The sequence below is a fragment of the Phyllostomus discolor genome, chromosome 3 (assembly GCF_004126475.2).
Source record: "Phyllostomus discolor isolate MPI-MPIP mPhyDis1 chromosome 3, mPhyDis1.pri.v3, whole genome shotgun sequence".
Taxonomy (NCBI): Eukaryota; Metazoa; Chordata; class Mammalia; order Chiroptera; family Phyllostomidae; genus Phyllostomus; species Phyllostomus discolor.
In genome coordinates this window covers 211,105,233-211,132,909 of record NC_040905.2, presented here as the reverse complement: position 1 = coordinate 211,132,909, position 27,677 = coordinate 211,105,233, and the positions used below count along the sequence as shown (strand labels likewise).

Genomic DNA, 27,677 nt, shown 5'->3' with positions numbered 1-27,677 from the left:
ACCTGCTACAAGCCTGCCTCTCATTTTATGTTTAAAAAAAAAAGGGATGACAATCAGAATCTGACTCCTTGGGTTGTTGTGAGGGATGAATGAAGTTTGGTGTTTAGCAGAGCTTGGTACACGAGACACATCCATGCAATCTGTTCCTATAATTGGCTTGCTCTTCAGAATCTGCTGAGCACCCCCCTCCACCCACCCCGAGCCCATCCCCAAAATACACCAATCAAGACATCAGTTTGTCTGTTTTATTTCCAGTATGTGCAGAGGATAACCGGCATCACACACGCTCACAGGCATGAGCACACACATTGCATCCACCTGAACTTGCGCGACACACTTCTTCATGTTGAGTCGCGGGGACGAAGCCAGACTTGGCAGTCCCCAAGTTTCTGGTTACATGAGTAAGATTTGGTCTTTCGGAAAGAAGACAGCTGAAGTTCTAAGAAGCTGAGCCCTTAGCCAGAGAAGCAGAGTTCTAGACACAGTAGACACGACCTGGAATACACACGGAACCCCCTTTCCAGAGACCACTCTTGAGCCCCTCTCCCTCCAGGAGCTGAGTTCCAAACATGGCGAAGGGTCAGGTGGGCTTTCCCAGGACACGCCCCTTGCAGTGAGAGAGCTCCCATTCCTGCCCATTCCAGAGCCGGGGACACACCCACTCGCTCTCCTCCCCAGGGAGGCTTTCCCGTGGTCTTGCAGACCACTGAGCCTACTGAAATAAACCCAGCTGGCTCCACCTCCTCTGAGTGAGACTCGGGTACACTGAGGGGCAGTCAGAGAAAGCCTCCCCTTGACAAAGGTCTCATCGTGTCCCAGAGAGGAGAAGTGGAGGGAGGGGTGGGGACGGGCAGTTGCTTATCTAACGATCTCAGCGGGGGAAGAAAACAAGGCAGGGAAGGAGGTGGGGTGAGATTTTACATTTACAGGGAGAACTGTTTTGCTGCGGGTTTAAACTTCAACTAGGCCTGTGCACTTGAGCAGCTCCTTAGCCTGAAGATCAGACAGTCCTGGCCAAAGTAATCTTGCTCTTGCACTGGTTAGGACCAGCTGATTAACCAGAGCGGGGTGGTTTCCCACCCCCTGCCTGCTGCAGTCCCTCAGGCTGCTGTCAGGGCAGCTCCCTGGGCCCTGAGTATGGGGGCACCGAGGAGCCGCGGGGAGCCCACACTGGCTCCAGCCTCCAACAGCACCCAGACCTTTCCGCTTCAGGTTTGGTGAGGGCTTCTCCAAGACTCTCGCCTCATCGAGGGCCCGGCTAGGCCCCTGGAATTTCCATGAGGTCACCCACGAGCCCCCTCTTTCCTAGCATCCATCTCCTTCGTCCTTGCCTGGGTCTGATGTCCTCATGGGACTCGACGTTCCTGTCTATTTCACTACCGGGTTCTCAGTGCTCGGCCCACAGCAGGCGCTTAATAAATATGTTCCACAGATGAGTGCGTCGAGGGGTAAGGGACCCAGAGCACAGGTGGGGTCCAGGCTAAGGTTCCTGCTCAGCCAGCGTGGGGCTGATTGTGGCACCTGCGTGAGTCCTGAGCCCCGAGACATGCTTGGCTGAGAAGCTCTAGGGAAGGCAGAACTGCAAAGCCAGCCTGGCCCGGACCCAGACCCTAACACAGCCTCGGAGGCTCTGGGAAGGTGCGTCCCAGCTCAGGGTCTCCCCGTAGCCTTGACCTGGGAGACTGCCCCTCCCTGCGTTGTCATCGCTGCCTGGGGCAACCCAGAGCAGAGACGGGGCAGGGGCAGGGCATCTGAACACCGGGGCTTCCGTCCAGACCCTTCTGTCTCCACAGTAACCCCTGACCTTCAGCAAGGCACTTGATCCTGCGGGCCACCCCAGTTTTCTCACCAGTGAAACGAGAGGACTGGCTCAGCTAACCTACAGGGTAAATTGGGGCTGTAAAACCCCGAGTCCAGCATGGAGGACACGGGGGACCCTCCATCCAATCCCCAAGCTCAAGGTTCAGGGCAATTTGGAAAGGGGGAGATGAGTGAGAGAGACAGTGGACACGCACAGGTCAAGACAAAGTTGGGGGGCCTTAAAGCTTATAATAAGTGGTCAATAAATATCTGTTGTAGGAGGGACTGAGTGAATGAATGAATGAACGAACGAGTGAGTGATGTGAGCAGGGGAGGCGAGTGGGGGAAGCACAGTGTTCAAGGAGACTGGGATCAGAAAGGCAGTATCCTGTTTCTCTCATCTTGGCTTCACAGCTGTGCTGACTCTTTTTGCCACAAGCATTTTATCCTTCACCCTCCTCACCGGTCGCCCTCAGCATCCTCCCTGAAAGGTAGGACCAGACTGAGATGAGCCTCCTCCCACAAGGCCCCGGGCCTCCCTTCCACCTCCAAAGCCCTTGCTTCCCCAGCAAGGGACAGGGCTCCCCCCAAGCTGCCTGTAAAGGTGTGGCTGGCAGGGAGGGTGGGGATGGCGAGGCCAGAAGGTTTCTTCTGGAATTCCTCTGGAATTCCCTTCTGGAATTTCTGGAAGGGCTCAATCCTTCCACCACCTGAGTGTGGACGAGAAGCAAGGCCTGAGGGGGGGCATCACCTGGGGGCGGTGGGGCAGGGAGTGGCAACCTCCTGGACAGCTCTGGGGAAAACCTAGCAAGACCTGCAGGCTTGTCCCTACTCCAGTGTCTTCTGAAAGGGGCTGAGGTCCTCAGCAGGGCCAGGCCAGCGAGCCTGGGCTAAGCTCAGAGGCCTCCGGGAAGAACAGACAATACCAGCTCTAAGCGTGGGGGTCACAGGCTTCCAGAGGAGGCAGGGAGCTGCCTGGCCCTGCCTCCTCTGGTTTTTGGGTTGGCGTCAGCCCTTCCGCATGGGTGGGGGTGGAGGGAGGAGGGAAGGAGAGAGGGAGGGGTCCCAGAGTCTCTTTAAGGCAGATAATTGGTGCTTCACAAAGAGGTCACTGATTCTGCAGATGAAAAGAAGAAATAAACATGCCCAATGACCAAAAAAAACCAAATAAGATGAAACACGATGAGTCCAGAGGGCAGCGAGATCAGGAGGGAGGAACGGGGCAGGGAGGGCGGGGGCAGGTCCGGGCGGGGTCCTCAGGGCAGGCTGGCAATGTCTCTCTCTGGAGGGGGGCCAACCGGCTTGGGGCTGCTCTCCTGGGCTTTGCCTTCAAACATCATGACTCTGGTTTGGAGACGGAAGAAAACAAAAACAAAGAAACAGGATTAGGACTCCCTCCCTCGTCCAGGGAAAGCTCATCCAGCCTTCGGTTTGCAGGTTCCTCAGCAGATCGCCCTCCGTCCACTTTCCAACAGAGTCTTCTCGGAAGACTGGGACCGCAGCTGCGTGGGAGGGGCTCCTAGTCCCATTTTACAGAGCAGAAAACTGAGGCGCAAAGTGGCAACGTGACTCCTCAGAGCCACACAGGCAGCGCAAGCAGGGCGAGACTCAGGACCTCTGACGCCTGGGCTACGCGCCTTCCCCTAACCAAGCTGCCTGGAGGCAGCGGAGCTAGTCTGGGCCGTGCCTCTGCTCAGAACACCCTTCCGATCTTCAGAAACCTCCCACCGCTCCAAGAGCAATGTCTGGGGAGCAGAGGGTAAGTGTTCGTGGTGTAGCGTCCGGAAGGAAACAGCTGGGTTTGAGTCCCTGCCCTACTACTTCCCAGCTGGCGACTCCAGCAAGACACTCAGCCCCTTTTCTGCTCAGCGTCTCCATCTGGAAGCGCCCGGTGCCAGCAGCGCTTTCGCCCTGGAGCCGTTCCAGGCGTCAGTGCCTGACTCTGCCTGCGCTCAGGCCCTGCTGGGGCTCTTCCAGCAACGGGGCTCGAAGTCCCATTCAAACGGTGGCGTCCACAGGCAGCGTGTCTCCGAGCTGCAGGTGTGCCCCGCCCCCTCCCTCCTCGACTCCTCCTCCCCTTGGATGGCTGAAGGTCCCTTCGCTCAAACATGTCAAAGACTGCATTCTTGACTCCTGCCTTCCCCACCTGCTCTCTCCTCCAAGCCAACAGCACAGTCGCCCACTCAGCCATGCAGACCCCAGACTTGAGACCCAGAAGACTCCTCGTTTCCCCTTTCCACCCACATCTGGGCATTTAAGCGGGGCTTCCAGCTCTAACCTGCAAAATCACTCCTGGTGCCAACAGCTCCTGCCCAGTTCCGCGGCAGCCTCTGCAGGAGAGCGTCCTTATCTCCTCCTTGCACAGGCCGACCCGCCCCCCACCACCACCCCGCCGCCATTCTGCCCCCTGCTGCAGCCAGCGGGGGGCCTTCTAAAGGTCAGTCCCCAGCTCAGAGTAGTCCAGGGGCACCCCTCCACATTAGTACAAAGCGCTCAGCCTGGCTTTGGCCTACAGGGCCCCATGGTCCCCTCGGCAGACTCATCCTTCATCTGCTGCACTTACAGCCCAGCCACGCTGGGCTCTGTGCTGTGCCTTAGACATATGAGCACGGCCCTGCCCCAGGGCCTTTGCATGTGCCAGGTCCTCCTCTGTCTGGAATGCCTTTCCCCAGGTCTTCCCACGGCTCATCTCCTCCCATCGTCCTCACTCAGGGCTCTGTTCCCACGTGGCTTTCTCCGGGAAACTTTTCCTGCCCCCATTGCATCGTCTCTGGTCCACTTGCCCACTTGGTATTTCTTTGCACTGCACCATGGCAACCTGGTGTTTTTCTTGGTTGTCGTTTGTCTCCTGTGCTTCAAACGTGAGCTCCACCAGGAGGCCAGCAACTCCTGTGTCTCCAGCACCGAGAATAATTCCTGACACAGAGCTGGTGCTCGGTAAGTATTTGCTGAATTAACACATGATGAGTCTAAAGAGCCAACACGCAGGCGAGTGCCTGACACATAGTCAATGCCCACTAAATCTTTGAGGTCGTGTTAACAGTGCCGTCACTGTGCGCTCTGACGCCCATGGCCCTCCCGCCCACACTAACAGCTCTGACCCGCCCACACTGTGGGCTCCTGAGCCGGTTACTCAGCTTCCTGGGGCCTCAACTTCCCCCTTTGTAAAGGAGACAGGTATGTTTGACTTTTGTACATCTGAAAAAAAATTAGTCTCACCCTGGCTGGTGTAGCTCAGTGGATTGAGCGCGGGCTGCGAACCAAAGTGCTGCAGGTTCGATTCCCAGTCAGGGTACATGCCTGGGTTGCAGACCATGACCCCCAGCAACCGCACATTGATGTTTCTCTCTCTCTATCTCCCTGCCTTCTCTCTTTAAAAATAAATAAATAAATAAAGTCTTTTAAAAATTAGTCTCATTTCATGAACGCCAAGTGAGGTCCTTTTCAGCTCCAACGTCACGAGACTCCGCAGGGACCTTCTCCGCAGCTGCTCCGTGGGGAAGGGCCAGCGCAGGGAGTGCAACCCTGGCCGGCACGCACTGGGTGTCTGCCGCCCACCAGGCCCCGCCGGGCTGGCCTCTCCGAGCGTGTCGTGTCATTAATCCTCAGGACACCGCTTCACGAAAGACATTTATTACATCTCTATCTTACAGACGAATAGCAGCGAACTCCACCTCCCTTCCGTCGGGGTTCCACTCTACACTGAGCTCGCAACCACCCCGTGGGGCGGGAGGGTCAGAGGGTCACTTTACACATGAGAAAACCGAGGTTCAGAACGTCCTGCCAGGTTTGTCATCGTTACCGCCACCACCATCATCACAGTTGCCACCTCCCGAGCGCCGATCCTACCAGACCTTTTGCTACAGGCTAACCTCACCCAAGAGGTACAGGTGAGCATGGCAGGTGACAGACAAGGAAGTCAGGGTCAGAGAGATGAAAAGCCTGGTCCGGCAGGTCACACCATGAGTCACCTCCCAGCCGGGGAATGGCCCAGGTGCCCGAGCCAGGGGCCTCTCCACACCCCAGGACTTGGCCTCCGGAGGCCCCGGGAGAGGCGGGGAGGTACTCACAGCTTGAGGACGGCAGACCGTTTCCCCAGCATCATGTTCACAAAGTCTCGGTAGGAGATGGTGTCGCTGACCCCGCCTGTCACCTCCAGGATCATCTTCTTCATCTCCAGGTGGGTCTTGGGGACCCCGAGCTTCTCCATCATCCTCTTTAAAGACATCAGGTCTGCCGGGAGGAAAGCAGAAATCCTTTAGGTGGAGACGGGCATGGTGGGGGTGGGTGGCAAGCGGGGAAGCGGTTAAAACGCCCTCTGGACCCCGCCCCCAGGCAGAGCCGGGCTGACAGCCCCTCCCTGCGGGCTGCAGTGGACAACCCTGCTACTCTCCAGACAATGGGCCTGTCCCCCAGCCCTGTGCCCCCCAGAGGCAGTACGACCAGTGGTTAGGGGCCTGGGCTTCTCCTGTCACAGAAGCTGGGGTCACAGTTCAGCTCCGCCATTTCTGGCCATTTCTGGCTCTGGGACCCAGGGCAAACTACCTCACCTCTCCGAACCCCGGCTCTCACCGGTGGTCACCTGGGTTGACGGGGGGTCACTGGGAGGGACGCTGCGTGGGAAGCACCTGGCACGGAGCAGGGGTGCGGTGACAGAGCAGCTATTCTTCCCTGTGATCTCCGCTGCGCCCCGCGGTTGGCGGGAGCTGCGGGCCCGCGCCCTGCTGCCCTGTGGTCACTGCCCCGCGAGGTGGCCCAACTCCAGGCAGGGAAAGTCCTGCCCAGGAGGCCAGGTGGTAGCCTCCAGCGTCTGCCACTCCCACCCTGCAGCCCCAGGGCATCACTCCGGCCAGAAGGGCCAGGGTGCCAAAAATAGCCTGCAGAGCAGGAAAACCAACAAAGGAACAAAATCCCAGAAAAACAAGGGAGGCACCCAAAAGTCACCACCCTCCGAGGACTTGCTGACTCTGACCACCCCGCTCCCCAGACCCGAGGCCGTTTCCTTCAGATTGTTCCAGGAACAATGGGTCAGCAGAGGATGGCGGGGGAGAGAGAGGCGGAGCGGCAGGGGGTGGATTTCGGGCCAGGCCGCGCGCGCTGCGCCAGCTCACCCCAGGGCAGGGCGGGCAGGACGGGTGCCAGGCCCCGAGGTGCCAGGACGCCCAGGGCGTCTCAAAGAAAGCTGGGCAGCCTCCTGCAGGAAGGAGCGAAAGGACTCCCACAGCTGCTGGCCAGACACCGGGGCAGCCAGACCTCACGGCCAGGCCACTGGGCGGGATGCTTCGGAAGCCTTTGACCCAGAATGTCTCGTTCCTGAGATTTACTCCTAAGAAATCATCAGGGGATGGGGACAAAGACTCGTGGACAAAGGTGCTCTTCAGAGCATTATTGGCCACACGACGGCACGGGCCGAGTAAGGTACAGTCCATCCCCACGATGGATTGTTCCTCAGCCACTAATTATATTTCAAAAGAAAACTTCATCATATGTCAGAATACTCACAATGTGTTATTTTTTTTTTAAAAAAAGATGGAGGTTACCCTGGCTGGCGTAGCTCAGTGGATTGAGCGCGGGCTGCGAACCAAAGTGTCACAGGTTCGATTCCCAGTCAGGGTACATGCCTGGGTTGCAGGCCATGACCCCCAGCAACCGCACATTGATGTTTCTCTCTCTCTCTCTATCTCCCTCCCTTCCCTCTCTAAAAATAAATAAATAAAATCTTTTAAAAAACAAATAAATAAAAAAAAAAAAAAGATGGCGGTTCTAAAAATGGCGTAACACAGCATTTGTGATGAGAACAAAGCAGGGAAGGGTATGAACCAAACTGTTCACAGCATCACAGCGGCAGGGGACATACTTTTGCCTCTGCTTTGCTGTGCTCGCCAAACATGTTTATGATGAAAACGTATTCACTTAATCAATCTTTTCAAAAGAAAAAAAAAGAAGACAAATATTCAACAAGGGGAAGACCGAGGGAAGAAAGAGTGGAAACACAGAAGCGTTGAGCCCGGTTTCCTCATCTGTAACATGGGGATAATTAAACCAGCCTTGACCGTGTCCTTCTGGGGCTGGTGAAGGTCAAGATTATGGTCTTGAATGGAAGTGCCACGGACAGGTGTTTGTCACCACCAGCATCTGGCTGGCAAGACAGGACAAGGGTCTGTTGGAAGAGGATGCCTTTATCAACTGTGGGAGAGTGGACAGATGTGAGGAGAGGCCTGGGGACAAGGGAAAGGCCAGTCCCCTGGGCCAGGTGCCAACCACCTGAGCGTCTCCAGCCCCAGGCAGGGGTGGCGCTCTCTGTGCTGGGTCCCCTGGGGTGGGTGGCTAAGGCGGGGACCGCGAGCAGAGAGGGGTGGGGAGGGAAATGGTCAGAAGAGAAGTTTGGGGACAGTGGATCCAGAGTAAAGGAAGACAGACTCCAGCCTGGCTCAGCCGGCCCAGCCCCGGGAAGGCTTCGGCATGTGACCGCCGCACTCATGACACCTCGCCCACGCAGGTGAGTCTGTGGGGCTCCCGGGACCTTCACACCATCCACCCGCCAAACCCTCTAGCCCCCTACAACATGCCCAAGGCGTCACTCACCAATCTCGCCCTCATTGTTCAGGTCAAACTCCATGTACTTCTCTGGAAATCACAGAGCAAAAGCCGGCATTAGCTTAGAAAGCAGGGTGGCCCCTGCAGGGTCCCAGTGACCCCCCTGAGGGCACATGGCCTGGTCCTTGAGGGGGGGGCCCCCACACTGAACTCCTCACCCCACGTGGGGTTCTCAACATGAGTCCTGTCATCTCAGTTGTCTGCACCCCTGTCCTGGGGGCGCCACGGGGAAAGGGGCTGTGGAGCCACCCCGACCCTGTGCCAGGGAGGACAGCTGCTCCCTCCCAGGTTCCTGCCGGGGCCGGCTGGCTGCACCCCCATCGGCTGCGGTGACCATAAATCCCGGCCCTGGAGAAATAGGTTCAGTGAGGGCGGGGGGACGGGGGGAGAGCTGGAAATGCCCAGCGTGCCTCAGCCAATTCTGACGGGCAGCCGGGGGTGGGGGCCCCGGGAAGGAGTCCCTGTGGTTCCGCAGCTTTCGGTCAAGGGCAGCACCGAGAAGCTGCTGCTCTTCCAGCAAAGATGCCCCTGGGCCTGCCCTTGACCGCAAGGTGGGACACAGTGCCCAAGCGTACACAGACCCTCCCCACCAACCACACCTACGGAATGAAGCGACCCCAATTGAGGGGCCCGGGGAAGCTCCAAGGGCAAGAGAGAACGGCAGGGGAGCACCCTGGTGTCTTCCGTCCGTCACGGGCCGTGCACACAAACAAGCCTGCGGCCCTGGGCAGGTCGGCCCTGCCACAGAAGGACAAGCAGGGCCCTCTGGGTCTACTCTGCACGGAGCGGCGGGCATGAGAAAGCCAAGGTCCTCCCAGCGGCCTTCGAGGCCCCGCGGCCTTCCGGAGCATCTGCCTTCCAGCCTCTTGGGCTGCCTCTCCCTCCATCCCCTGCGCTCCATCCCCTGGCCTTGCTGTACCTGGCCTGTCCCCCACCTGCTCCTTCTGGGGACTCGCCAGCCCTCTGTCCGGAATGTCCCTGCCAGGTAGCCTCAGGGCCATGAGGGCCCCTCAGCCATTCTAGTCGGGCACCCCACCCGCCCACACCAAGCACCTACTACCGCCCCAGAGACCTCTGTCCCCGAGCCTCCTCTGCAGAGCGGCCCCGTTGGTAGGCAGAGAGAAGGGAAGGACTGCCCCCCTTTGCGAGGCTCTCCTGTCTGTGCACAGCTGGCGGGGTGCAGGGTGGTGACAGGCAGGGACGGGGCAGGAGTGTTTTTGTTCTAGTAGTTCTCTTTTTTGTTTCAATGTTAAAAGCAACATCGCATCATGGTTAGGAGCAGAGGTTTCGGAGTGAGACCAATATGGGTACAAGCCCCAGCTCCGCCCTAGGTGGGCTGTGTCACCCCAGGCAAATGACCCCACCTCTCTGAGCCTGAGTTCCTTCTGTAAATTCCCGATGGCGTCACCTCCCTCCAGGCCGGACTGGGATGACTCGGGGAGCTCACAGCACAGCCTGCGAAGCTCCTCCCACAGGTCGGCATCGACAAGTGCTTAGCCACCGGTGTCCCACCCGAGGACAACCAAGCCGTAAGTGGCCTGAAGACCCCTGGGCCAGTTCTCTGACTCCGAGCAGGGACGTAGCCCGAGCTGCTGAGACACTGGGGTGGGGTCGGGGGTGCAGCCTCGGGGATACTCCCATGGTCTGGCCGCACCCCGAGTGCATCTCTCCGGCAGCAAAGGTGGGTCCGCCTGCTCCTCACGGCTCCTTACGTGCATAGCTCCTCTCCTTTCCCCAGCGGCTGGCTGGGGACCAAGCGCCAGGGCCCGGAACAGAGGGACCTTTATGCCGCCCCCTTCCCGAGAGCGGGCTCCTGGGCCCTGTTTTCTTTTCATCCCGTGCGGCCGGGATTCAATGGGCAGAAACTCTGCCCCCGGCCCCACTGCAGAGACACAAACGTCCATTCTCCGCAGGGGCTCCCGAGACGCTCCCCGGTGCAGGGGGAGAGGCCAGCGCTGCTACAAAGGGCTGATTGTGAGCTGGGGCCCCGGGAGCGAGCAGGGTCTGGGCAGCGGCAATAGGAGCCAACCTGAGTCCTGCGGGGCAGCCAGGGGGGAGAAAGGGGCAGGGGCAGGCTCGGGCCTGCAGGCGAGGGGTGAGGGGGCCAGGGGTGGCTTGGAGGCAGGTGGAGGGACCTGCCCCCCTCTGGCTGGGCACCCTGTCTTGCAGCCCACCAGGAACACGGCATTCTGGAAGGAGCAGGGGTGCAGCCTCGCCCGAAGCGGGTAAGGAATCCCACATGCGAGGGGCTGGGAGGTGGGGCAGCCAGCCCCGGCTCACCTTTGAAGGCCGAGAGCTTTTCCGGCAGGTCCTCTTCATCGCTGTACTTCTGGTCACAAAGAAACTCCTACAGAGGCAAGAGGGCAGAGCTGAGCAAAGGGTCAGCAAGCAGAACTTGCCAGGATGGAGGCCCATTGCCCCGGGGGCCTCCTGTCCCACCAGGCCGGGGGCACAGGCTCCAGTGGCTGCCCTGACTTCCTGTCAACCCTCGAGGCAGACCTGCGGAGTCCAGCCTGCGGGCAGGAAGTGTGCTCCCCAGCTGGGCGGGGCATGGAAGGTCTGCCCTAGTAGACGAAATATCTTGAATCAAACTCTGAATTACCTGTGCAGGGACCGGGGCCTCCCCACCCCCACACTGCCTCCCTGGGGACTCCACACCGGGCTCTGTGAAGCAATGAGCCCCAGCGACAAACCGCCTGGTTCTGGCAGCACTAACATCTTAAGTATGCGACTCTGGCATGTTGATTCCTCCCTGGCTTTCCAGTGCTTTATCTCCAGCCGGGTCCGATGACCACAGCTACTTCTGGAGTGTACGTGAGAATCCAAGGGCCGTGCACATGTGACCCCTGACCCCTAGCAGGGGCTCAGTGAACAGTGGCTGCCGCGTCATTTGTCTCTGCTGTAGCCAGAAAACGACTGTACGTTGTCCGGGAGGTCACCTACCCTTCCCCCCCTGTGTCCTCACCTATAAAACAGGCCCGCCTTCCCCTCAGGTGCAGGGAGAGACTCGGGTGAGTCCTTTCGGAACCCAGTGGTGGGGGTTGGGGGACACTAACAAGAGCCCCCAGAATGAAGCACTCACTCACATGACCCCTTTGGATCCCCCAGTGGGCCACGGTTTCCTTTCACCAATGAGAGAAAATCGGGGCTCACACTGCCAGAGCTAAATCAATTCAGCACCATCTCATTCCAAATCTGCATCTTTGACCTTGACCTTTAAAGATGGGCAGATAGCCCTGGTTGGCGTAGCTCAGTGGATTGAGCACGGGCTGCGAACCAAAGTGTCGCAGGTTCGATTCCAGTCAGGGCACATGCCTGGGTTGCAGGCCACGGCCCCCAGCAACCGCACATTGATGTTTCTCTCTCTCTCTCTTTCTCCCTCCCTTCCCCCTCTAAAAATAAATAAATAAAAATCTTAAAAAAAAAAAGATGGGCAGATAGCAGGCATTCATCTGGCTTTAAAACCAAAAGCTACCCGTTCGTAAGCACCTGCTACGCCAGCACAGGGCCAGGGATCTTACCTGCCTCATTGCTCATCTTCGAGCCGCCCTAGAACCTGTGCGCTGACAGGGAAGCGGAGGTGTGTGCCCACCCATCCTGGCACCGGAGCCCGAGACACTCTCTCTTCCCTGGACCACACCTCCCTCACTACTGAGCCGATTACACGTGGGCATCGCTTCTCCTGTGCTCATTCATCCAACAGTCTCTGGGGGACCGCAGCGCCCACTGCCGTGTTCTGGGCAGCCAGAGAGCACGCGAGACCACGGCAGATAAGCTCTTCCCCCAAAGTTACAGGGAGTGTTTGAAGTGACGTTGATTGGCATCTAGGTCAGCCACTCAGTCTGTTCCTAACCTCCCGCTGCTCCTTCCTACTGCTGGATGAGCGGGTCCGCCCTTGCATCTCTCCTAGGACGGAACACCCACCACCTTTCAGCCTGTCCTGCAAACCTCTGAGAGGCTGAAAGCAGAGCAGGAGAGCGACAAGAAAGGATAAAGCCCCCTGGGTTCGCATCTCAGTCCCCGCCTCACTAACGGTGAAATGGGCGTCGCATACCCACCCACCCACCTCCTCGGGCACCCGTCTCTCAACGGGGACAGCCAAGCTCCTCCGTCAATACTCCATAAGCAACGGTAGATGACCTAGCGTGCGGCACAGCATGACCCCTTCCAGGGTCCCAGTGTCTCCACGGTAACGCCACCCCCTTGGACAGAGAAGGAGAAACCCGCCTGCCAAGGCGACCCCCTTTGCTGGCTCGAGGGGCTCTGACCACGCCCTTGCTTTCGGCAGGTGCTGCACTGCCCCATTAAATCCCCGCTGTCACGCTGAGTTTGCAGGTGAGAGCAGGGGGACCAGCCAGCATGGTCCAACATCACCTCCAAAGTCCCGGCAGCGGAGGCAACACAGGGCTGGTTCGGAATCTGGGCGTGTCCGACTGCAGGACCTGTGCCTCCAGCCGCCCGGTGGAGGGCAGCCCCAGGGCCCACGCAGTCCAGCTGGCTTGGCCGCAGCCTCGAGAGGGGCCTCATTACCATGCACCAAGCGCGGCCCTGCCTCCACTTAGCCAGGACTAGAACCTTCTCCCGCTGCCTGGGGAGTGGCCCTCCTCCCAGCTGGCTCTGTCCAGCCCTCGCCTTCCTCCTGGCTCCCTCTTACAGCTCTTTTCCGCCGCTGACCAGAAGGAGGACAATTGACTCTTGTCCGTGCCCCTGGGCACACCGGGCACCTCCCGGGGTCACAGATCCCAAACACGCCCAGCAGAAGGACAAATGGGTCAGCGGTTCCCAGACTTTGGGGTAACGCCGAAAGAAACATTTCCAAACAAGTTAAAAATAGGGAGAGGCGCTAAACGAGGCTGCCAAATTTGTGTTTTGCCGAGTAGAAGACTACACCACGGCCCCAGACTGCTGCGGCTGAGTTCAGAGAAGGACGATGTTTCGTTAAAGCAGGAAGCCCGGAGTCTCGGACCCGGAATCTCGGACTCGTGAAGTGGAAACCATCTAGCCGACACCCAACTCACTGCATGGCCCCCCGAGTTCCCTCCGCTTCCCCACGTTAGGAACTGGGAACTCCCCACTTGGTGGGGAGCCACAGGCAAGGCTCCCCCATCTGGGGCTCTCCGGGCAGAGGGCTGGGAGCCTCCCAGTGCCCCCATTCCGGTCGACCAGAAATCCCGCCCGCACCAGCCCGGGCCCGTGAGCACCGTGTACTGACCACTTCTAGGAATCCTGGGACTGGGTTCCAGGAGTAGGACACAGGCCTTCCTCCTGTCGGGGACAGACCAACCACACGAGCTGGACTCGGAGCAACTGGGCAGCGCCCGGGAGTGAGGACCAGAGCGCAGCGGGCACTGTGGAGGGCTGAAGAATGATTCCCCTCGCCAGACCCCGAGGGGGCCCTGCTTGCTCCCACCGGGGACTTGGCTCCAGCCAGGCCCCCTGCCTGGACCGAGCATTCCTGCACACCTGCGTGGCTCTCTGTCTTGCCCCCTTCAAGCCCTTGCTCGACTGTCCGCCCTGCCGGCCGCAGTCCCCACCCCCACGTCCATCCCACCCCACCTCCCTGCGCCTCTGTTTTATGCCACGGGATGAGTTACGCCCTGACACAACTTAACTGCTCAGGAAGGGTATTGTCCGTCGTCTGTCTCCCCCTGCGAGAATGTAGGTTGCACATAGTAGGTGCTCAATAAATGTTTGCAGGCTGAGTGACCGAGTCGGGACTCGGAGGGGATGAATCGCGTGAGCACAGCAGCACAGCTGGCCAGGGGCCAGGCCGGGGCTGGACTGCACTGAGGAGGCCACTGGGGCTCCCTCCCTGCACGGAGCTGGAACGGGAAAGCGACCCGAGGAAGCGGGCCCTAGAAGGATGACGGGAGGGGGCAGGCCCTCGGCCACAAGTCCTGGGAGCGCCCAGCACGCCCGGCACGGCATGCCGTCGGCGCTCAGCAGACATCCGTCGGGGGAGTGGAGATGCCTGCCGTGCGGCCAGAGTGACTCTCTCCTCTCTCACCCAACAGGGCGAGGCAGCTTTGCAAAGTGTGTGCACGTGTGTGACAGAGACTGGGGGGTGGGGGGGGGAGGGACTCAGAGATCAGAATCGCATTTTTCCTTAGGAGCCAACAATGACAAATGCTTGCCACAGAGCGACCAGGGTGGGAAAAGCAGCTGACCCATGCGTGTGTGGGTAGGCGGCCCTCGCTGACCCTGGGCTCAGGGCAGCTGCGTGGCCTGTGCCTTCGGTGGGGGCACGGGGGGGTGGCAGGCGGGCAGCGGGAACAGGAGCCCCATTGGCCGGGCTGCCAGCTCCCACCCCTCCTCCACGCTTCAGATTCCTGGTTCCTGCTTATGCACAGCCCACGGCGTCCTCCCCTTCAGGCGCTTGACCCTATATCCTTGCCCGGCCTCAGGGCCCAGCCATGCCCAGCGGGCAGGTACCCTATCTTGTCCAGACGCCAGGACCCCCGGCTGCCCTGACCCTGGGTCCCCAGGCAGAAGGGACAGAGACAGAAGCCAGCCCCCCTCTGGAAGAAAAGCAAAAGCAAAAACCAAAGGAGGGCGAGCGGGAGCCAGACGGCCTGGGTCCGAACCGCTCACACCGGCAGCCGTGTGAGAACACTGCGTGGGTCTGTGCCTGTTTCCTCGTCGGCGGGGGGGGGGGGGGGGGGGGGGGGGGGGGGGGCGCACACGTATCTCAGAGGCTCGTTCTGAGGATTACAACCTGCGAGTCAATTCACGTACAGCGCTTAACACAGAGCCTGGCACCTGGCAAATAAACGCTGAAGAAACGTGTCTGTCCGTACAACCCACAGATAAACCCCCACGGCGCGCCATCACCCAGACCCCCACGGTCTAGTGAGCGGATCAGAAGCGAACCTCCTTCCCCGAACCTCTTCCCCGGTGGCGGCTGGTTCTGAGTTCTCTCGTTCCCCTCTCTGCGCATCCCGGCTTGACCGATCGGACGGCTGAGACCCCAAGAGGTCTCCCGGCTCACGCAAGATCATGGAGTTTTCACAACTCAAGGCCGAGGCCCCCCCCCCCCACCATTGCAGCTCCCCTCCCCACCCCGAGCAAGGAGCAAGGAGCCAGGAGCCAGGAGCCTGACCACAGGTTTCTGAGCAAAGAAAGTCAGCACTGGGAGAGGCCTCTCCTCTGGGGCAGCTGCAGAAGGAGGTGGCTCCTGAGGCCAGGGGCCCACTCTGTGACCCACTGGGGTGGGGGGGCGGCGCTGTGGATGGGTCACTCTACCCAACCCCCTCTCCCCTTCCCGCCCTCCGTCCTGAGGACAGGGCCTGCAGGTATGAGAGTGATTAGTGGCAAGTTCGGAGGCCTTGGGCGCCTGGTCAGTCCCAGGCAAAGAGCCAGGAAACGCAAGCAGGCAAGGAGCCTGGGGTTGAAAACAGGAAGCCGTGAGCCTCCCCAGGCAAGGCTGGGGGTGGTGACGGAGCCGTTAAAACATCTCCCCGGCCACAGAACATGAAAGGGGCTCCTTGGAGCGCCCGGCTTGTCCTCCTCGTTCACTAGCTGGGGAAACCGAGGCCTCTGAAAAGAAAGGTCTCGCCTAAAGCCACGGCGGTGGGAAGCCGCACGTTACCTTCCCGAGAGCAGAGGGGCAGGGGAGGGACGCTGAGTCAGGGTCCCTGGGCTCCAGTCCCAGATCCAGCGCTGACTCCCAGCTCTGCGTCCCTGGGCCACTTGTCTCACCCCTCTGGGCCTCCGTTTCCCCGTCTGTGAAATGGGATCGTCACTATAGCATCTCCTCACTGGGTTGGATGAAGGGAGCTAGCCGCATAGACACTGACTCGGTGTCAGCAATTAGCGTCGCGCACTTGGCGCGCCCAAACCCTGGCCACACCGAGAGACAGCTGTGAGCAGGGCAGAGGAGCGACCCAGCCGCAACTCTGTCCCACAGTGTCCCACAAAGTCCTCCACGTGAGCCTTGGCCCTCTGGCCATCCCTCCTTAAGGGCGAGCTCTGCTTTGTCCCCGGACGCCTGGCTGACCTAGCAGTGGAAGGCCATCCGCACGGGACAGAGTGCTCCCGTCTCAGTCCTGGGGGACAGCGCCCGCCGCCACGCCTGCGCACTGCTGCCCCCCTCGCTCCTGCACAACCTCGGATGCACGTCTGACTCTTCCCCCACCCCCGGGAGTCCCGTCCAAGGGCGCAGGCCCCGGAGTGGGCATATCCCAAACCCACAGCAGTGGGCAGCCCCTGCTGCGTCCGTCCTCCAGATCCCTGCCACCTGCCTGGTTCCCCCGCCCCCACCGTCTCCACCCCAGACTTAACTCTCTTCCTGGGCCGGTAGGTACCTCTAGCACCTGCTCCCGGATGCTTGCTCCTGGCCCTCCCGGCTGGTCTTTATGTATGAGCTGCAGCAGGATTTTGGGGCGGGCAGAGATCACCATCTTGGAGGCCATCCAAGACGCTGATGGCCGAAACCCTGGGCGCAAACCCCAAAGCCGGACACGGCACCATACCGGGCCCTTGGCGCTTGTGACACAGCCCACAGGTTCTTAAAGGGCCAGGACCCGGCCACGAGTGCCCATCCTGGTGCCTGGCACGTAGACGGAGCCTGTAACGTGCACCCGCAAGGACAGGAGGCTCACATTCCCTGCTGTGGCTCTGGGGCCGCATCCGGACACGGTGTCCCCGCCAGCAGATGGGGCGGCCGAAGAAAGACACCCCATCAACTACACAAGTGAAGCAGACCCTGAAGAAATTCCATCTCTGGCTTCCTGTGACACGGCCACAATGAGGTCGTGACTGGCTGGCCCTGCGGGGACACTGAATCCCCGGAGGCTCACGTGGCCACTTATCACCATCTCCCTTATAATATATTAAGGAAGAGCAAGAGAGACGAGTGCCCGGCGGTGCCAGCTGGGCACACTCACTGGGGCAGGGACACAGTGGCACTGCCAGGACACAGGAAAAAAAGACACGCCTGCGTCTTGCCTGGGTCAGGTCTCAGAGGTCCCCCCCGCCCCCCGGGGCTCAGGGAGGGGCCGGGGACGCACACCCCTCTAGGCAGAGACACACAGCCCGCCGCGCCCAGCTCTTCCCGGTGCAGGTGCCACGTGGGCTGTGGAACAGCCACAGGGCACCTGAATGCAGCCGGGAACGCGGAGTGCCCTTCATTCGACCCAGGAGGGCCGGGAGGGCGGGCCCGAGGCCAGAGATCTTTATCTGCATAAGCAAGAGAGGCCTGTGTCACAGCGCGGCCGCGGCCACCTGGCGGACAGGGCCCAGGCGGGCCTCGGGCAGCGTCTGCAGTCAGACTCCTAGACCGGCCACTTCCTGGCTGGATGTCCCTGGGCAGGTGACGTCCCCCTGACGGAGCCTCTGTTTCCTCATCTCTAGAATGGGAGGCCTCGTCATCCTTGCCCCGTGGTGACGTTTATACATTCCTGAGGCACGCCTTTCCGATCGGGCGTCCCTTTGACAGCAGTCAGGGAGATGACGCAAGTCAGGCGCCAGGCAGGCCTCGCGGGGTTTTGTTAAAGATGCCGGCCTCTGGTTGGCTGGACTCCCTGCCCTCGGGGCTCCCCCTGCGGACCGAGGAAGGGTGACGGCACCCTGAGGGGCACCCACCCAGCCCTACCACGTGTCTCTCCGCTCCTGTGGGAAGCCAGGGAGAATGTTTTCTGTTGCCATATAAGGCTGGGTCGGCCGGCCTGGGGTCACCTGCCCTGCCATCAGGGCTTGGAGAATGTCAGCTATGTGGGGGGAGTAGGAGGTGCGCGCCCGTCCTGCCCGCTCCAGTGGCGCAGAGAGTGCACACACACACACACACACACACACACAGAGGCATGGGGGCGGGCGGGCGCCCACACAGGAGACCCTGTCGAGACCCAGTCTCAGAGACTGAGAGGAGAGGCTGGGTCCAAGCCTGGCTGTTGAAACCCAGGCAACTGGCTCAGCCTCTCTGAGCCTGGTTTTCTGTAGCCTGGGAATTCACACTCACGGGCTTAGGGTGAGCGCTCAGCGAGACGGTGCCCAAAGCACACCTGGCACACCGCCTGGCACACGCCAAGTGCTCAGAAAATAATAGCCAAAGCTCCAGTGAGACCAAAAAAGTGCATTTCCATACAGCTCTGGGTCCACCCAAGTCTCTATTTTTACCCCCTCAATCCCTTGTAATAACAACAGCGAAGATTTAGCTTCCCTGCTGCCTTCTGGAAGCTGGCCCACCCCGGGGGAGGGGGGGAGATGGGAGAAAAGCCCCAAACGGAACAGGGGTGTCGGCCCCAGGAGTCCCCAGAGCTGGGCTCTGCCCTGGGCAGCAGCCCCAGAGGCGCCCACGCATATTCGGGGAGCACGCACCCCCATCCTTCACAGCTTCCAGCTCCCACGGGGTCCTGGGGCAGCCACGCTGTCCAGTCCCCCGGAAGCCCCACTCCAGTGAAACTGAGCCCCAGAGGAAAGCCAGTCCGGGCTGCTAACGTGGATCCCTCTAGAGTTTCCCTCTAGAGCCTCCACTGCGGCCATGGCCATGGGTGAAGCGGACGCAGACCCTCCGTCAGAGTGACTCCCTCGGAGCCGGCAAAGAGCTTCGCCTGCCCCTCTCCGCTGACCGCTGTGGGGACGCGGGGCAGCGCAGGGCCCACGCTCCCACTTGGGGCAGGGGAACGGAGGCTCTCCTGGATGAAGCGGTCCGGCCCGGGCTGGGCGGCCAGCGGGGGCCTCAGCAAATCTCTGCCCTGGGTCTCCACTCTCTGCGCCTTTAAGCCCCAAACAAACCAACGATAACAATCGTGACAGCGGCCGGCGCTCCGTGGGCGCTTTCCACAGATCCTATCGCTGCTGCAAAGTCACAAGGGCCTGACCACCGCCACGTCGGTGCCTGGCCCAAGGTCACAGAGAGACAACGCTCTGCCCTCCTTGCCCTGCCCCTCGGGGCTCTACACCCCGGTGGGGCCACCTTGACCTACTGCGGTGGGAAGCAGCTCAAGTTTCCAGTTTGACCCTGCAGCCTCCTTCCTCCAGGGGCCGAGAGCCTGTGCCCACGAGGCCTGGCTCACGTGGTGGTCTTGGAGTAGCCCCCCGGGGCACGGAGTGGACACTAGACCACCGGCTCTGCCACTGGCTTCTGCGTGGTTTTTTGGCCAGACGCTTGCCCTCTCTGGGCGCCGGGGTCCCAAGCTGGTTGAACACAGCCCCTTCTTCCTCACCCCCTCCAGTCCCAGCCCTGTCCAGGCCAGCTCCCGAGAGGCGCAGCCCGCCCCCTTCCAGAGCCAAGTCAGTCCCCCTCCCAAACAGCCCCGTAGCCTCCCCGCAGCCCGCACCCCCTCCAAGGGCGGGGCTGCCACGGAAAGTCCCACACGCTCCCTGCTCTGGCTTGTCCAGCGACAGTCGCCTCTCCCCCATCCCCAGCTGTCTCTGGCTCAGGGTCCTGCTGGCTGTGGGTGGACTCCGCCAGCTTGGAGCTCACCCAGCCTAGCGGCCCAGGGGGCTGTATGAGGTCAGGGTTCCAGGCTCCTGTCCAGTGGGCAAGCGCAGCCAAGACCGGCGGGCTGCAGAGTGCACTGGGAGGGAGCCCGCAGCCTGGACCCCTGAGATCCCAGCCAGACATCCAGGCTCCCTTTCAGCTGTGCTCAAGATGACACCAACAGGCAGGGTGAGGGTGGCAATGAGGGGCCCTGGGGATCCCAGAGTCCTCCCCGAGAGCCCTACAGCCCGTGGGATGAAGTCAGACAGACTGCCTAGCTCCAGACAATCCAGAAAAACCAAAGAGAGAATCCACATGGCAAGGCCCCCCCCCACCGAAAGCCTGCAATCCTGCCACTGTGCTGGCCCTACACCCCCCCTCACCCCACTCCCCGCCTCCACCAGGGCCCTGCCGACCCTGCTAGCTTCCCACTTTGGGACTCAGATCTGGCTCGGACCCTGGGTGCTCAGCGGCCCGAGGAAGCCAGTGGGGGGGGGGATGCCCAGCCTTGTTTCAGCGGGCACACCTCCACAGCCAGCTAGGAAGGAAGCTGGAGGGCTAATTCTAGTACGATCTACGGAGGTCTTCCCCTGTGCAGGGTGCTGGACCGAGCACGTGGCATGCCCTCTGTGGCTGAGCCCTCGGGACGGCCCTGGGTCTGCGTGGTGAGGACCTTGGCGAAGCCCACACAGCTGGCATGGGTCGGAGGCCAGGTCTGAGCCCGCTTCACGCAGAACCGCAAAGCCCCTGGCTGTGCTGCCTTTGAGCTCTGGCCAATCCATGCAAAGTCTGCATGCTCCTTGCACAAACGTTTATGGGGCGCCCACTGTGCGCCTGGCAACAGCCAGTCGGCTTTCTTTACAGAAATCCACCAGGACGGGCAAGAGAAGCCGCAAGACTCTAAGGCAGTCTCTCCTAAAAGCTGGATCGGAAAAGAGCTCTGCGGGTGGGAGTGGGGGCTGGCAGGAGGCCCGAGTGTCCTACGGTGGAGAGGGCGCTGGCTTCCACGCATCTGGAGCCCGGGGTGCTAACAGCAGCCTGACCCACACTTGCTGGGAGGCCAGCCGCCTAGCTGCTCTGGGCCTCCCTTCGCCTGTCCGCTGTAAAACCGGGACTACTGGGAGACATAGGGGGTCCCTTCCGGCGCCAAATCCCTGTGGCGGGCTTCCGGGGAGCCTCGAGCGGCTGGTATCGGAGCTCCTGGCCCGGCCCTGCCTCCCCAGTCTAGGAGTAACAACTTGCAACCCGAGACGCCGGGACCGGGGCGGAGTGGAGGGGGTGGAGGGGGACCTACCTGGAGTCGGAGGCACAGGAGAAGGGGCGGAGGGAGGAAATTGGGGGTAGCCCGGGGGAAGAAGAGGTAGGACCCCAAGGAGTTGAGAGTTTTGGGGACAAGCCAGCGCCGCGCGGCTCCGGCAACTTGCAAGCTGCCCTCGCGGCGGGGCTACGACAGCGAAGGTGGTGGCTCGCGCTTACCCGGTTGATCTCGGCCAGCCTCCTCTCCTGCCGGGCTTTGAGCAAGCCGAATGCCTTCCCTCCTAGAGGAGACAAAGAGACGGCCCGGGAAGTGGGGGTCTTCCCGGGCTGCGCGCCCCCGGGGTCCGCGCCCGCTTCCTGCGCGCGCTGCAGACCCCGCAGTCCTCCTGGGTCACACAGGTGGCAGGCAGGCCGGGGCACAACGCGCGCGCGGGCCGGGGCACGCGGGACAGCGTGCCGGGGGCGGGGCAGGGTTGTGGGACAGCGGCGCTTACCTTGAAACCTGTTGCTGAGCGCGACCGACATTGTGAGCACGGGGCTCCCGCCGGCTCCGGGCTGCGCGGACGCGGCTAGGAACGAGAAGGTGGGACGGGCGCCCGGTCCGAGCTCCCGCGGCGTGTGGCGGAAGAACCGAGGGGCGGAGGGAAGGCGCGGGCGGCCGGACACACCCCTCCCTCCCCAGCGGCCCGCCTCCCTTCCCTCCCGCCGCCCGGCCGCCGGCCTCAAAGCGGCTATTATGCGGGACACAGAGCCCGCCGCGCGCCCCTCTGCTGGAGGACACGGAAAATGCACCGCCCTCTCCGCTGCCCCCGGGACCTCCACAAGCCCCTTTCCCGCTCCGGGCCGCGGCTTCCCCGTGAACAGAACGGGGATGGTCTCAGTTCTCACTCTCGGGGTGCCTGCAAGAAGCAAACGCGGGTAGCAGCGGCAGGTAGTGACCGCGCCACCAACGAAGGCCGGCAAGTTACTATCGCCCGAAGCGCGGCGCGCACTTTTAAAAGGGAGGCGTGCGTTCTCAGCCCTCCTTTTTAACTCTTGAAAGAAAAATATAAAACCGTTTACTCTTGTTGGGAGGGGTGGTGAGTGCATAATGACGAAGTGCCACGGGGACATCAGCAACACTAAATCAGTTCGAGTGAGTTAGTGTTTTGTTAATAAAACTTATTTCTTCAGCGCTCACTGTGCCTTGGGCACTCTGCCAGATCAGTAGGGGATACATTTGTAAAGTCATTTATTCTCAACACTCTCTGAAACAGGACTGGGCACTCCCACTTGCCAGAGGAGAAAAGTCAGGCCATGGAAGCCTGGAGTTCAAGTCCACCTGGATGATACACCGAACCTCCAGTTTCGGGGGGAGTGGACCTCAGGGTGCAGGCGCCTGGGATTTGTAACAGGGCGATCCCCGGGACGGGGGGTGGGTGGCTCCTGACGGACTCAGGTCACTTCTGAGACTGAAAGGTGGCACTCCTAACGACTATGCTGAGGTCCAGGCACCGGGGGCGGTGGGGGAGGCTGCTCTGGGCAAACAGTACACTGGTCCCCAGTGACACCTCCCCCACACACACAGGATCCGATCTGGGGATTCTCCTTCCCCATTCACCCCGAGGTTTTGGATCTGGCCAGGCCATGCGACCTTGGGCAAGGCACTTGACCTGTCGGAGCCTCAGTTTCCTGATCTGCAGGTGGAGGAAACAGCACCTCTCACCAAGCGGGGACGGTTACAACTCATCCCTTTCAAGGCGCTTAAGCAGGTAGTAAAAGCTTCAAGGGAAAAAGCGTTTAGGACTCATAACCCGGGGTTATGGGAGAGGTTCTACCTGCAGGCTGGAGAGGAGAGGCCGCTTAGAGCAAAGCCCTGGTAACTCACTGCCAGGGCCAGGCTTGGGCGGCCTGTTGGCCCGGTCAGCCTGTCTGCAGGGCAGGGGCCACCCCACCTTCCAGGGCTCAGTTGCTGGGCCACATCGCTCGCCAGATGTTCGGCAGCTGCCGCATTCCACCCAGCCTAGCCCCGCCTCCGGGGCCGTGCAGCGGCCGGCGTGAGTCACAAGGCGTCAGGACTGAGGTACGCAGCTGTGGAATGGAGACAGGGCCGGTTCTCCACCCGTCGGGGCTGCTGGGACTGGGCTTGGCGATCATGGTCGGATGCCAAGAGCAGGCACCAGAAGGCTGGCCCCTCTTTCTGCAGAGGAGCCGGTGGGGGCGGGGGGGGCCTGGGGGTGTCAGGCCCTGTCACAGAGGTCTTCGAAGAACCCCCATCTCCTTGGCACCACATAACACCGATCACCAAACCAACTGTGGAGCAACAGCCTCCTATTTTGACCTCCCTGCCCCCTGTCCTCCCTCCCAGACCTACCAAGTCCCTTGCGGGCCATCCATGAGCCCCACATCCCCTGCACCCCCACACCCCAGCCCCTGCCTCGGCTGGCATTGGGCTCCTCCGTGGAGGAACACACGTCTCCCCTGGATGCCCTTCCCCAGCAGGTTTGGAGGGGCACCGCCCAGCTCTAGCTTCTGGGCCTTGGACACAGAGACCCTTGTTGTTCTGAGCAGGAGTGGGGGGGTGGGGCGGGGACCTGGCCCGAGCTGGGCTGGCCTTCCCCGGCAAGGCGGGATCTGGGCAGTTTCCAGCGGTTTCTGCCACGGATGTGACCCGATGACTTGGAACCTTGGGGGCCATGGTGGCGGGGGGGGGGGGGGGTTAGGGGGAGGGGGGCAGACGGAGCATCTTCCTGCACTGAGTGCAGGAAATGCAAAGGTAGCTGTTGTGCCCAGAGAACAGAGCACAGCGCCCAGGGCGAGACCGGAGGCAGAGACGAGGGGAGAGGACAGCTGCCCCCCACCCCACCCCACCCGCCTGGGAGGCCACTCCAGCCCCAGGCTGTCTCAGGGGCTTGGCAGCCCTTCCCACCCCAGGATTCCAGGAGACCCTCCCATGTCCTCCGAACTTGAACTCCCTCGAACAAACTCCGTTCAGGCCTAACTGGCCAAGGGCCTGAGGGCTGAGTAGTCCTGCCCCTGCGACCTGTGCTCCTGGAGGGGCCCGTGCTGGCCAAGCCCTTCCTTGCAGACCCCAGGCTGTTGCCCACCCCCTGCCTGGAATGTTCCCCTCTGTCTCCCCGCCCCCCCCCCCCACACTTTGGGGCCTGACCCAAAGCCCTCCCCTCCTCAGTGGTGTCCCTCCCTGAGCCTTTCTGGGCTGCTGGACACTAGGGTTTGAATTCATTTCCTCAGTGTCTTCAGACTGAGCCAGGGGTCAGCTGAGGGCCGGTCTGTACCCCACCCTTCAAACTCCCCCGCCCCTTGGCATTGCCTGATAAGCCCCTGGAGCGGAGGGGCGGGGGCAGGTGCCTGTGGCTGCAGGACCCCAGCAAAATCCCCGCAGTGGGCAGACCCCACCACGCCAGTGGGTTCAGCCTTGGCCACATTCCTACTCCTGTGTGTGGGCCGAGGTGGGTCAGTGAGCATCCTTCCTCCCACTCCCTGGGCACTGGGCGTGTCCTGCACTCAGGTGTGCCGTGTGTGTGTGCACCCACAGCCAGGGCCCCCGCTGCCACCCAGCAAGGGAGGACCAGAGGCCACCACCCAGCTGGTAAAGAGGACCTTTATTTCCACGTTAAACAGAACTTGACTGCTGCTGCCTGTCCCCCAAGCTGGGGGCAGGCCTCAGCTGTGGGAGGGGCCTGGGCCCCCCTGTGGCCCCCAACCCCCTGGTGCCAAGGCCCTGCCATCTGTTGGAAAAGGGCCCATGGAAAGGGGAGGGGTGCCAGGAGGAAATGCCAGGGAATCCTGGGCAGAGGCCAGCAGGGGGGCCTGGCCACAGGGGGATTCCCCAGCAGGACAGACTGGAAAGGCAGCCGGGCCTCTGCCCCAGCAGAGGCCTCCCTCCCGGCAGGCAGGGCCACAGCACCCCAGTGCCAGTTTGGGAAGTGTCAGTCAGTCAGAGGCCATCCGGGGTCAGTGGGGTCACAGAGGGCAGCTCCCTGCTACCTGTGTCCCCCTGACCCAGGCACCCTCAGGCCCTTGAGGCCCAGCAGCGCCTTGGACAGGCCACAGGCTCAAAGGGAGGGGCAGCAGGACCCTGAGAAGGAAGTATTCCATGACGCCAGTGGTCCCCCTGCAGGGGACGGCCATCCCCGCGGGCCCAGCAGGCTGTACCGTGCCCCCGGAGTCCTGGGCCTCAGGTCCACTGCTGAGAACCGCTAGGACCTTGCGTTTGTCGGCCTGCCTGTCCCTCACTTGTGCAGAGCTGCTGGTTGTATGTGTGTGCAGGGGCGACAGGGGTGGGGGACCGTGGTGGGACAGATGGCAGCTCTGGAACCCCCCCTGGATCTCTGCAGATGCCCCCGCAGCCTCCCAGGCACCAGCCCTGCCTGGGCCCACGCTTTCAGGAGTGACAGGGCGCATGTCAGTGCCACAGCGTGTCTGACTTAGCTCCCCAGCGCCCAGAGGGTCTGCGGCACCCGGTGGCGCTCAGGAAGCAGCTGTGCATGGGCTGCATGGGTGTGCGTGCCCAGAGGGGCCTGTGCACACGTGTGCACCGCACCCACAGGCACGTGTCCACAGCGTGTCCGTGTGCTGTGGAGGTGTGCGTGTTTGTGTGTGTGCCTGGCAGGGAGTGTACGCAGTGGTGAACCCTGAGTGCACATGCCTCCTGCTGGACGGGGGTCACGGAAGGGCGTGTGTTCGCACGGGCGCACCGGTGGGTGTGGCGCCGGCCTCGGGCCGGGGGCGCTCACTGCCAGCTGGCGCAGCTCTCGGGCAGACTCTGCAGAATGGCCTCCAGGTTCTGCTTGTCGGCGCGGACCTCGGCGAGGTCGCTCTCGAAGCTCTGGATCTGCAGCTCCTGCCGCTCGGACTCCTGCTCCAACAGCCTGAGTTTCCCCTGCAGGGGCCCGGGCGGGCCCAGCCGCAGCCGCAGGCGCTCCAGTGCCCGCCCGGTCTCGTTCAGGGCCTGGGCGGGGGCCTGATGGGTGTCCAGCGACCCTGTAGAGGGGCCGAGCGCCTCAGCGTGGGCCAGCTCCTGCCGTCCCCACCCCAGAGACCCTTCCCAGTCCAAACCTTCCAGGACTCTGACTGCCCACGATCCACCAGGAAAGTGAGGGACCAAGAGGGCACTGTGGTGGAGGCTGACCTGGGCCCCCTGCCGAGGTCACATGCAGATTTCTGGGGTGCTCCCCCCAGCAGGTGGCACTGCGGGCAACTGAATGTTTGTTGTATTACTACTGTTTTTTTTAAAGGCCTTGGGTGAACCCCGCGCCCTGGTCTCTTCTGCTACAAGGCCGTGGTGCGTGCAAGGTGCCCATGATGCCTGCCATCTCCCCCACGCCACGTCGAGTCACCGAGAGCACGCCTCCACCGGGACCACCTGTGCGGGGGGGCGGGGGGGGGCGGATACGCGGGTGGAAACAGGGTCTCTGGCTTCAGAATGAGAGCTTGAGAGGCAGAGGGGGCGGAAAGGGCTGCGGACCTGGGAGACAGACAGCCTGGCCTGGCCCCGGCCCAGGCCCAGTCTGGCTCTATTTCCTGGGGGTGAAGGGCTTCCTGGAGGCTCCCCAAGAGCAAAACAAGGGGGTGGGGGCCAGGCGCTCACGCCTGAACTTGGTGGTGAGGTGGCATGCAATCCACAGGCTGCCTGCCCCACCTGGCCCTCGTCATTAAGGGCGACGTTCAACAGGAAGACAGCTCAGCACGGTAAGAGTGACAAGGATGAGGAAGTACATTCTAAACGGCTTCTTCTAAACCCAGAGGATCCCACCGGGCCCCAGGGCTCCCCACGGCCTCAACATTCCTGGGCAATAAAGGCCTCGTGAAGGGCAGGCGGGTGTAGCAGCAGCTGGGGCCAGGGGCAGGAGGAGGCAGAGCAGGGCTGAGCTCCGATGTCCGGACAGGTCCTGCCCCCAGCAAAGACCCGCAGAGGCCCTGCTGTCCCCGGGAAAGTCCAAACAGCCTGGCCTTTGAGTTGACCCAGGACTGAGTTACAGCCTCCATTCTGTCTGCCCGTGCGGGGCTCCCAGGGGCAGGGCAGGGCAGGGCAGGGGGCCGGGTGGTGCCGGCGTGCATGAATGAACAACAAGGGCAACAGCCGGGGTGGTTTGCCCTCGCAGAGCTCACAGGAAGATCCCGAGGGGCCCCCAGGACCCAGGGGGTCAGGGCCCAGCCTCGGGCCTCCTTACCCAGCCCGGAGAGCAGCTCCAACAAGGCCCCGATGTCCTTCTCCAGGGAGGCGCGCGATTCCTGGATCTGCCGCCCCATCCGGCTCAGCCCCGCACCCACCTTCAGGGGGGAGGGGAGGGAGGAGGGAGGAGGAAGGAGGAAGAGCCTGAGCAGCTTCCCGCGGGCTCTGGGGCCAGGAGGAAATGGGGCGAAGGCCTTGGCACACGCACCCGCTCTGCCTCCTCCAGCTCCTGTCTCCGGGCCCTCGAGGCGACCACCTGCTGGGAGGCCTGGCGCAGCGTCGCCCGCGTCTGGCCGGAGAGCCGCCTGGCGTGGCGGCGTTCCTGCTCCCCCTCCCTCAGCAAGGCCTTGGCGAGCTACGGTGGGTGACACAGGTGACAGTGCAGAAGAGGGTGAACAGAGTACGCCCCCCTGGAGGTAAGGACCACGA

The 27,677-nt window shown here is 61.8% G+C and overlaps 2 protein-coding genes across 2 annotated transcripts in view; both read right to left on the bottom strand.

Moving 5' to 3' along the window:
• Window positions 1-231: 231 nt before the first annotated feature.
• Window positions 232-21,730, bottom strand: AIF1L (allograft inflammatory factor 1 like). The gene is made up of 6 exons (XM_028516961.2): window positions 21,568-21,730; window positions 21,293-21,354; window positions 10,678-10,744; window positions 8,386-8,427; window positions 5,871-6,033; window positions 232-3,144 (listed from the first exon to the last, which is right to left on the bottom strand). Exons 1-6 carry the CDS (start codon window positions 21,596-21,598, stop codon window positions 3,057-3,059), a joined length of 453 nt encoding a protein of 150 aa, XP_028372762.1. The 5' UTR covers window positions 21,599-21,730; the 3' UTR covers window positions 232-3,056.
• Window positions 21,731-24,658: 2,928 nt separating this feature from the next.
• The window catches only part of LAMC3 (laminin subunit gamma 3), a 52,498-nt gene continuing 49,479 nt past the window's right edge, over window positions 24,659-27,677 (bottom strand). The window contains 3 exon segments of the mRNA XM_036022382.1: window positions 24,659-26,056; window positions 27,247-27,346; window positions 27,457-27,603. Coding sequence (XP_035878275.1) covers window positions 25,806-26,056; window positions 27,247-27,346; window positions 27,457-27,603 — 498 coding nt within the window. The 3' untranslated portion in view covers window positions 24,659-25,805.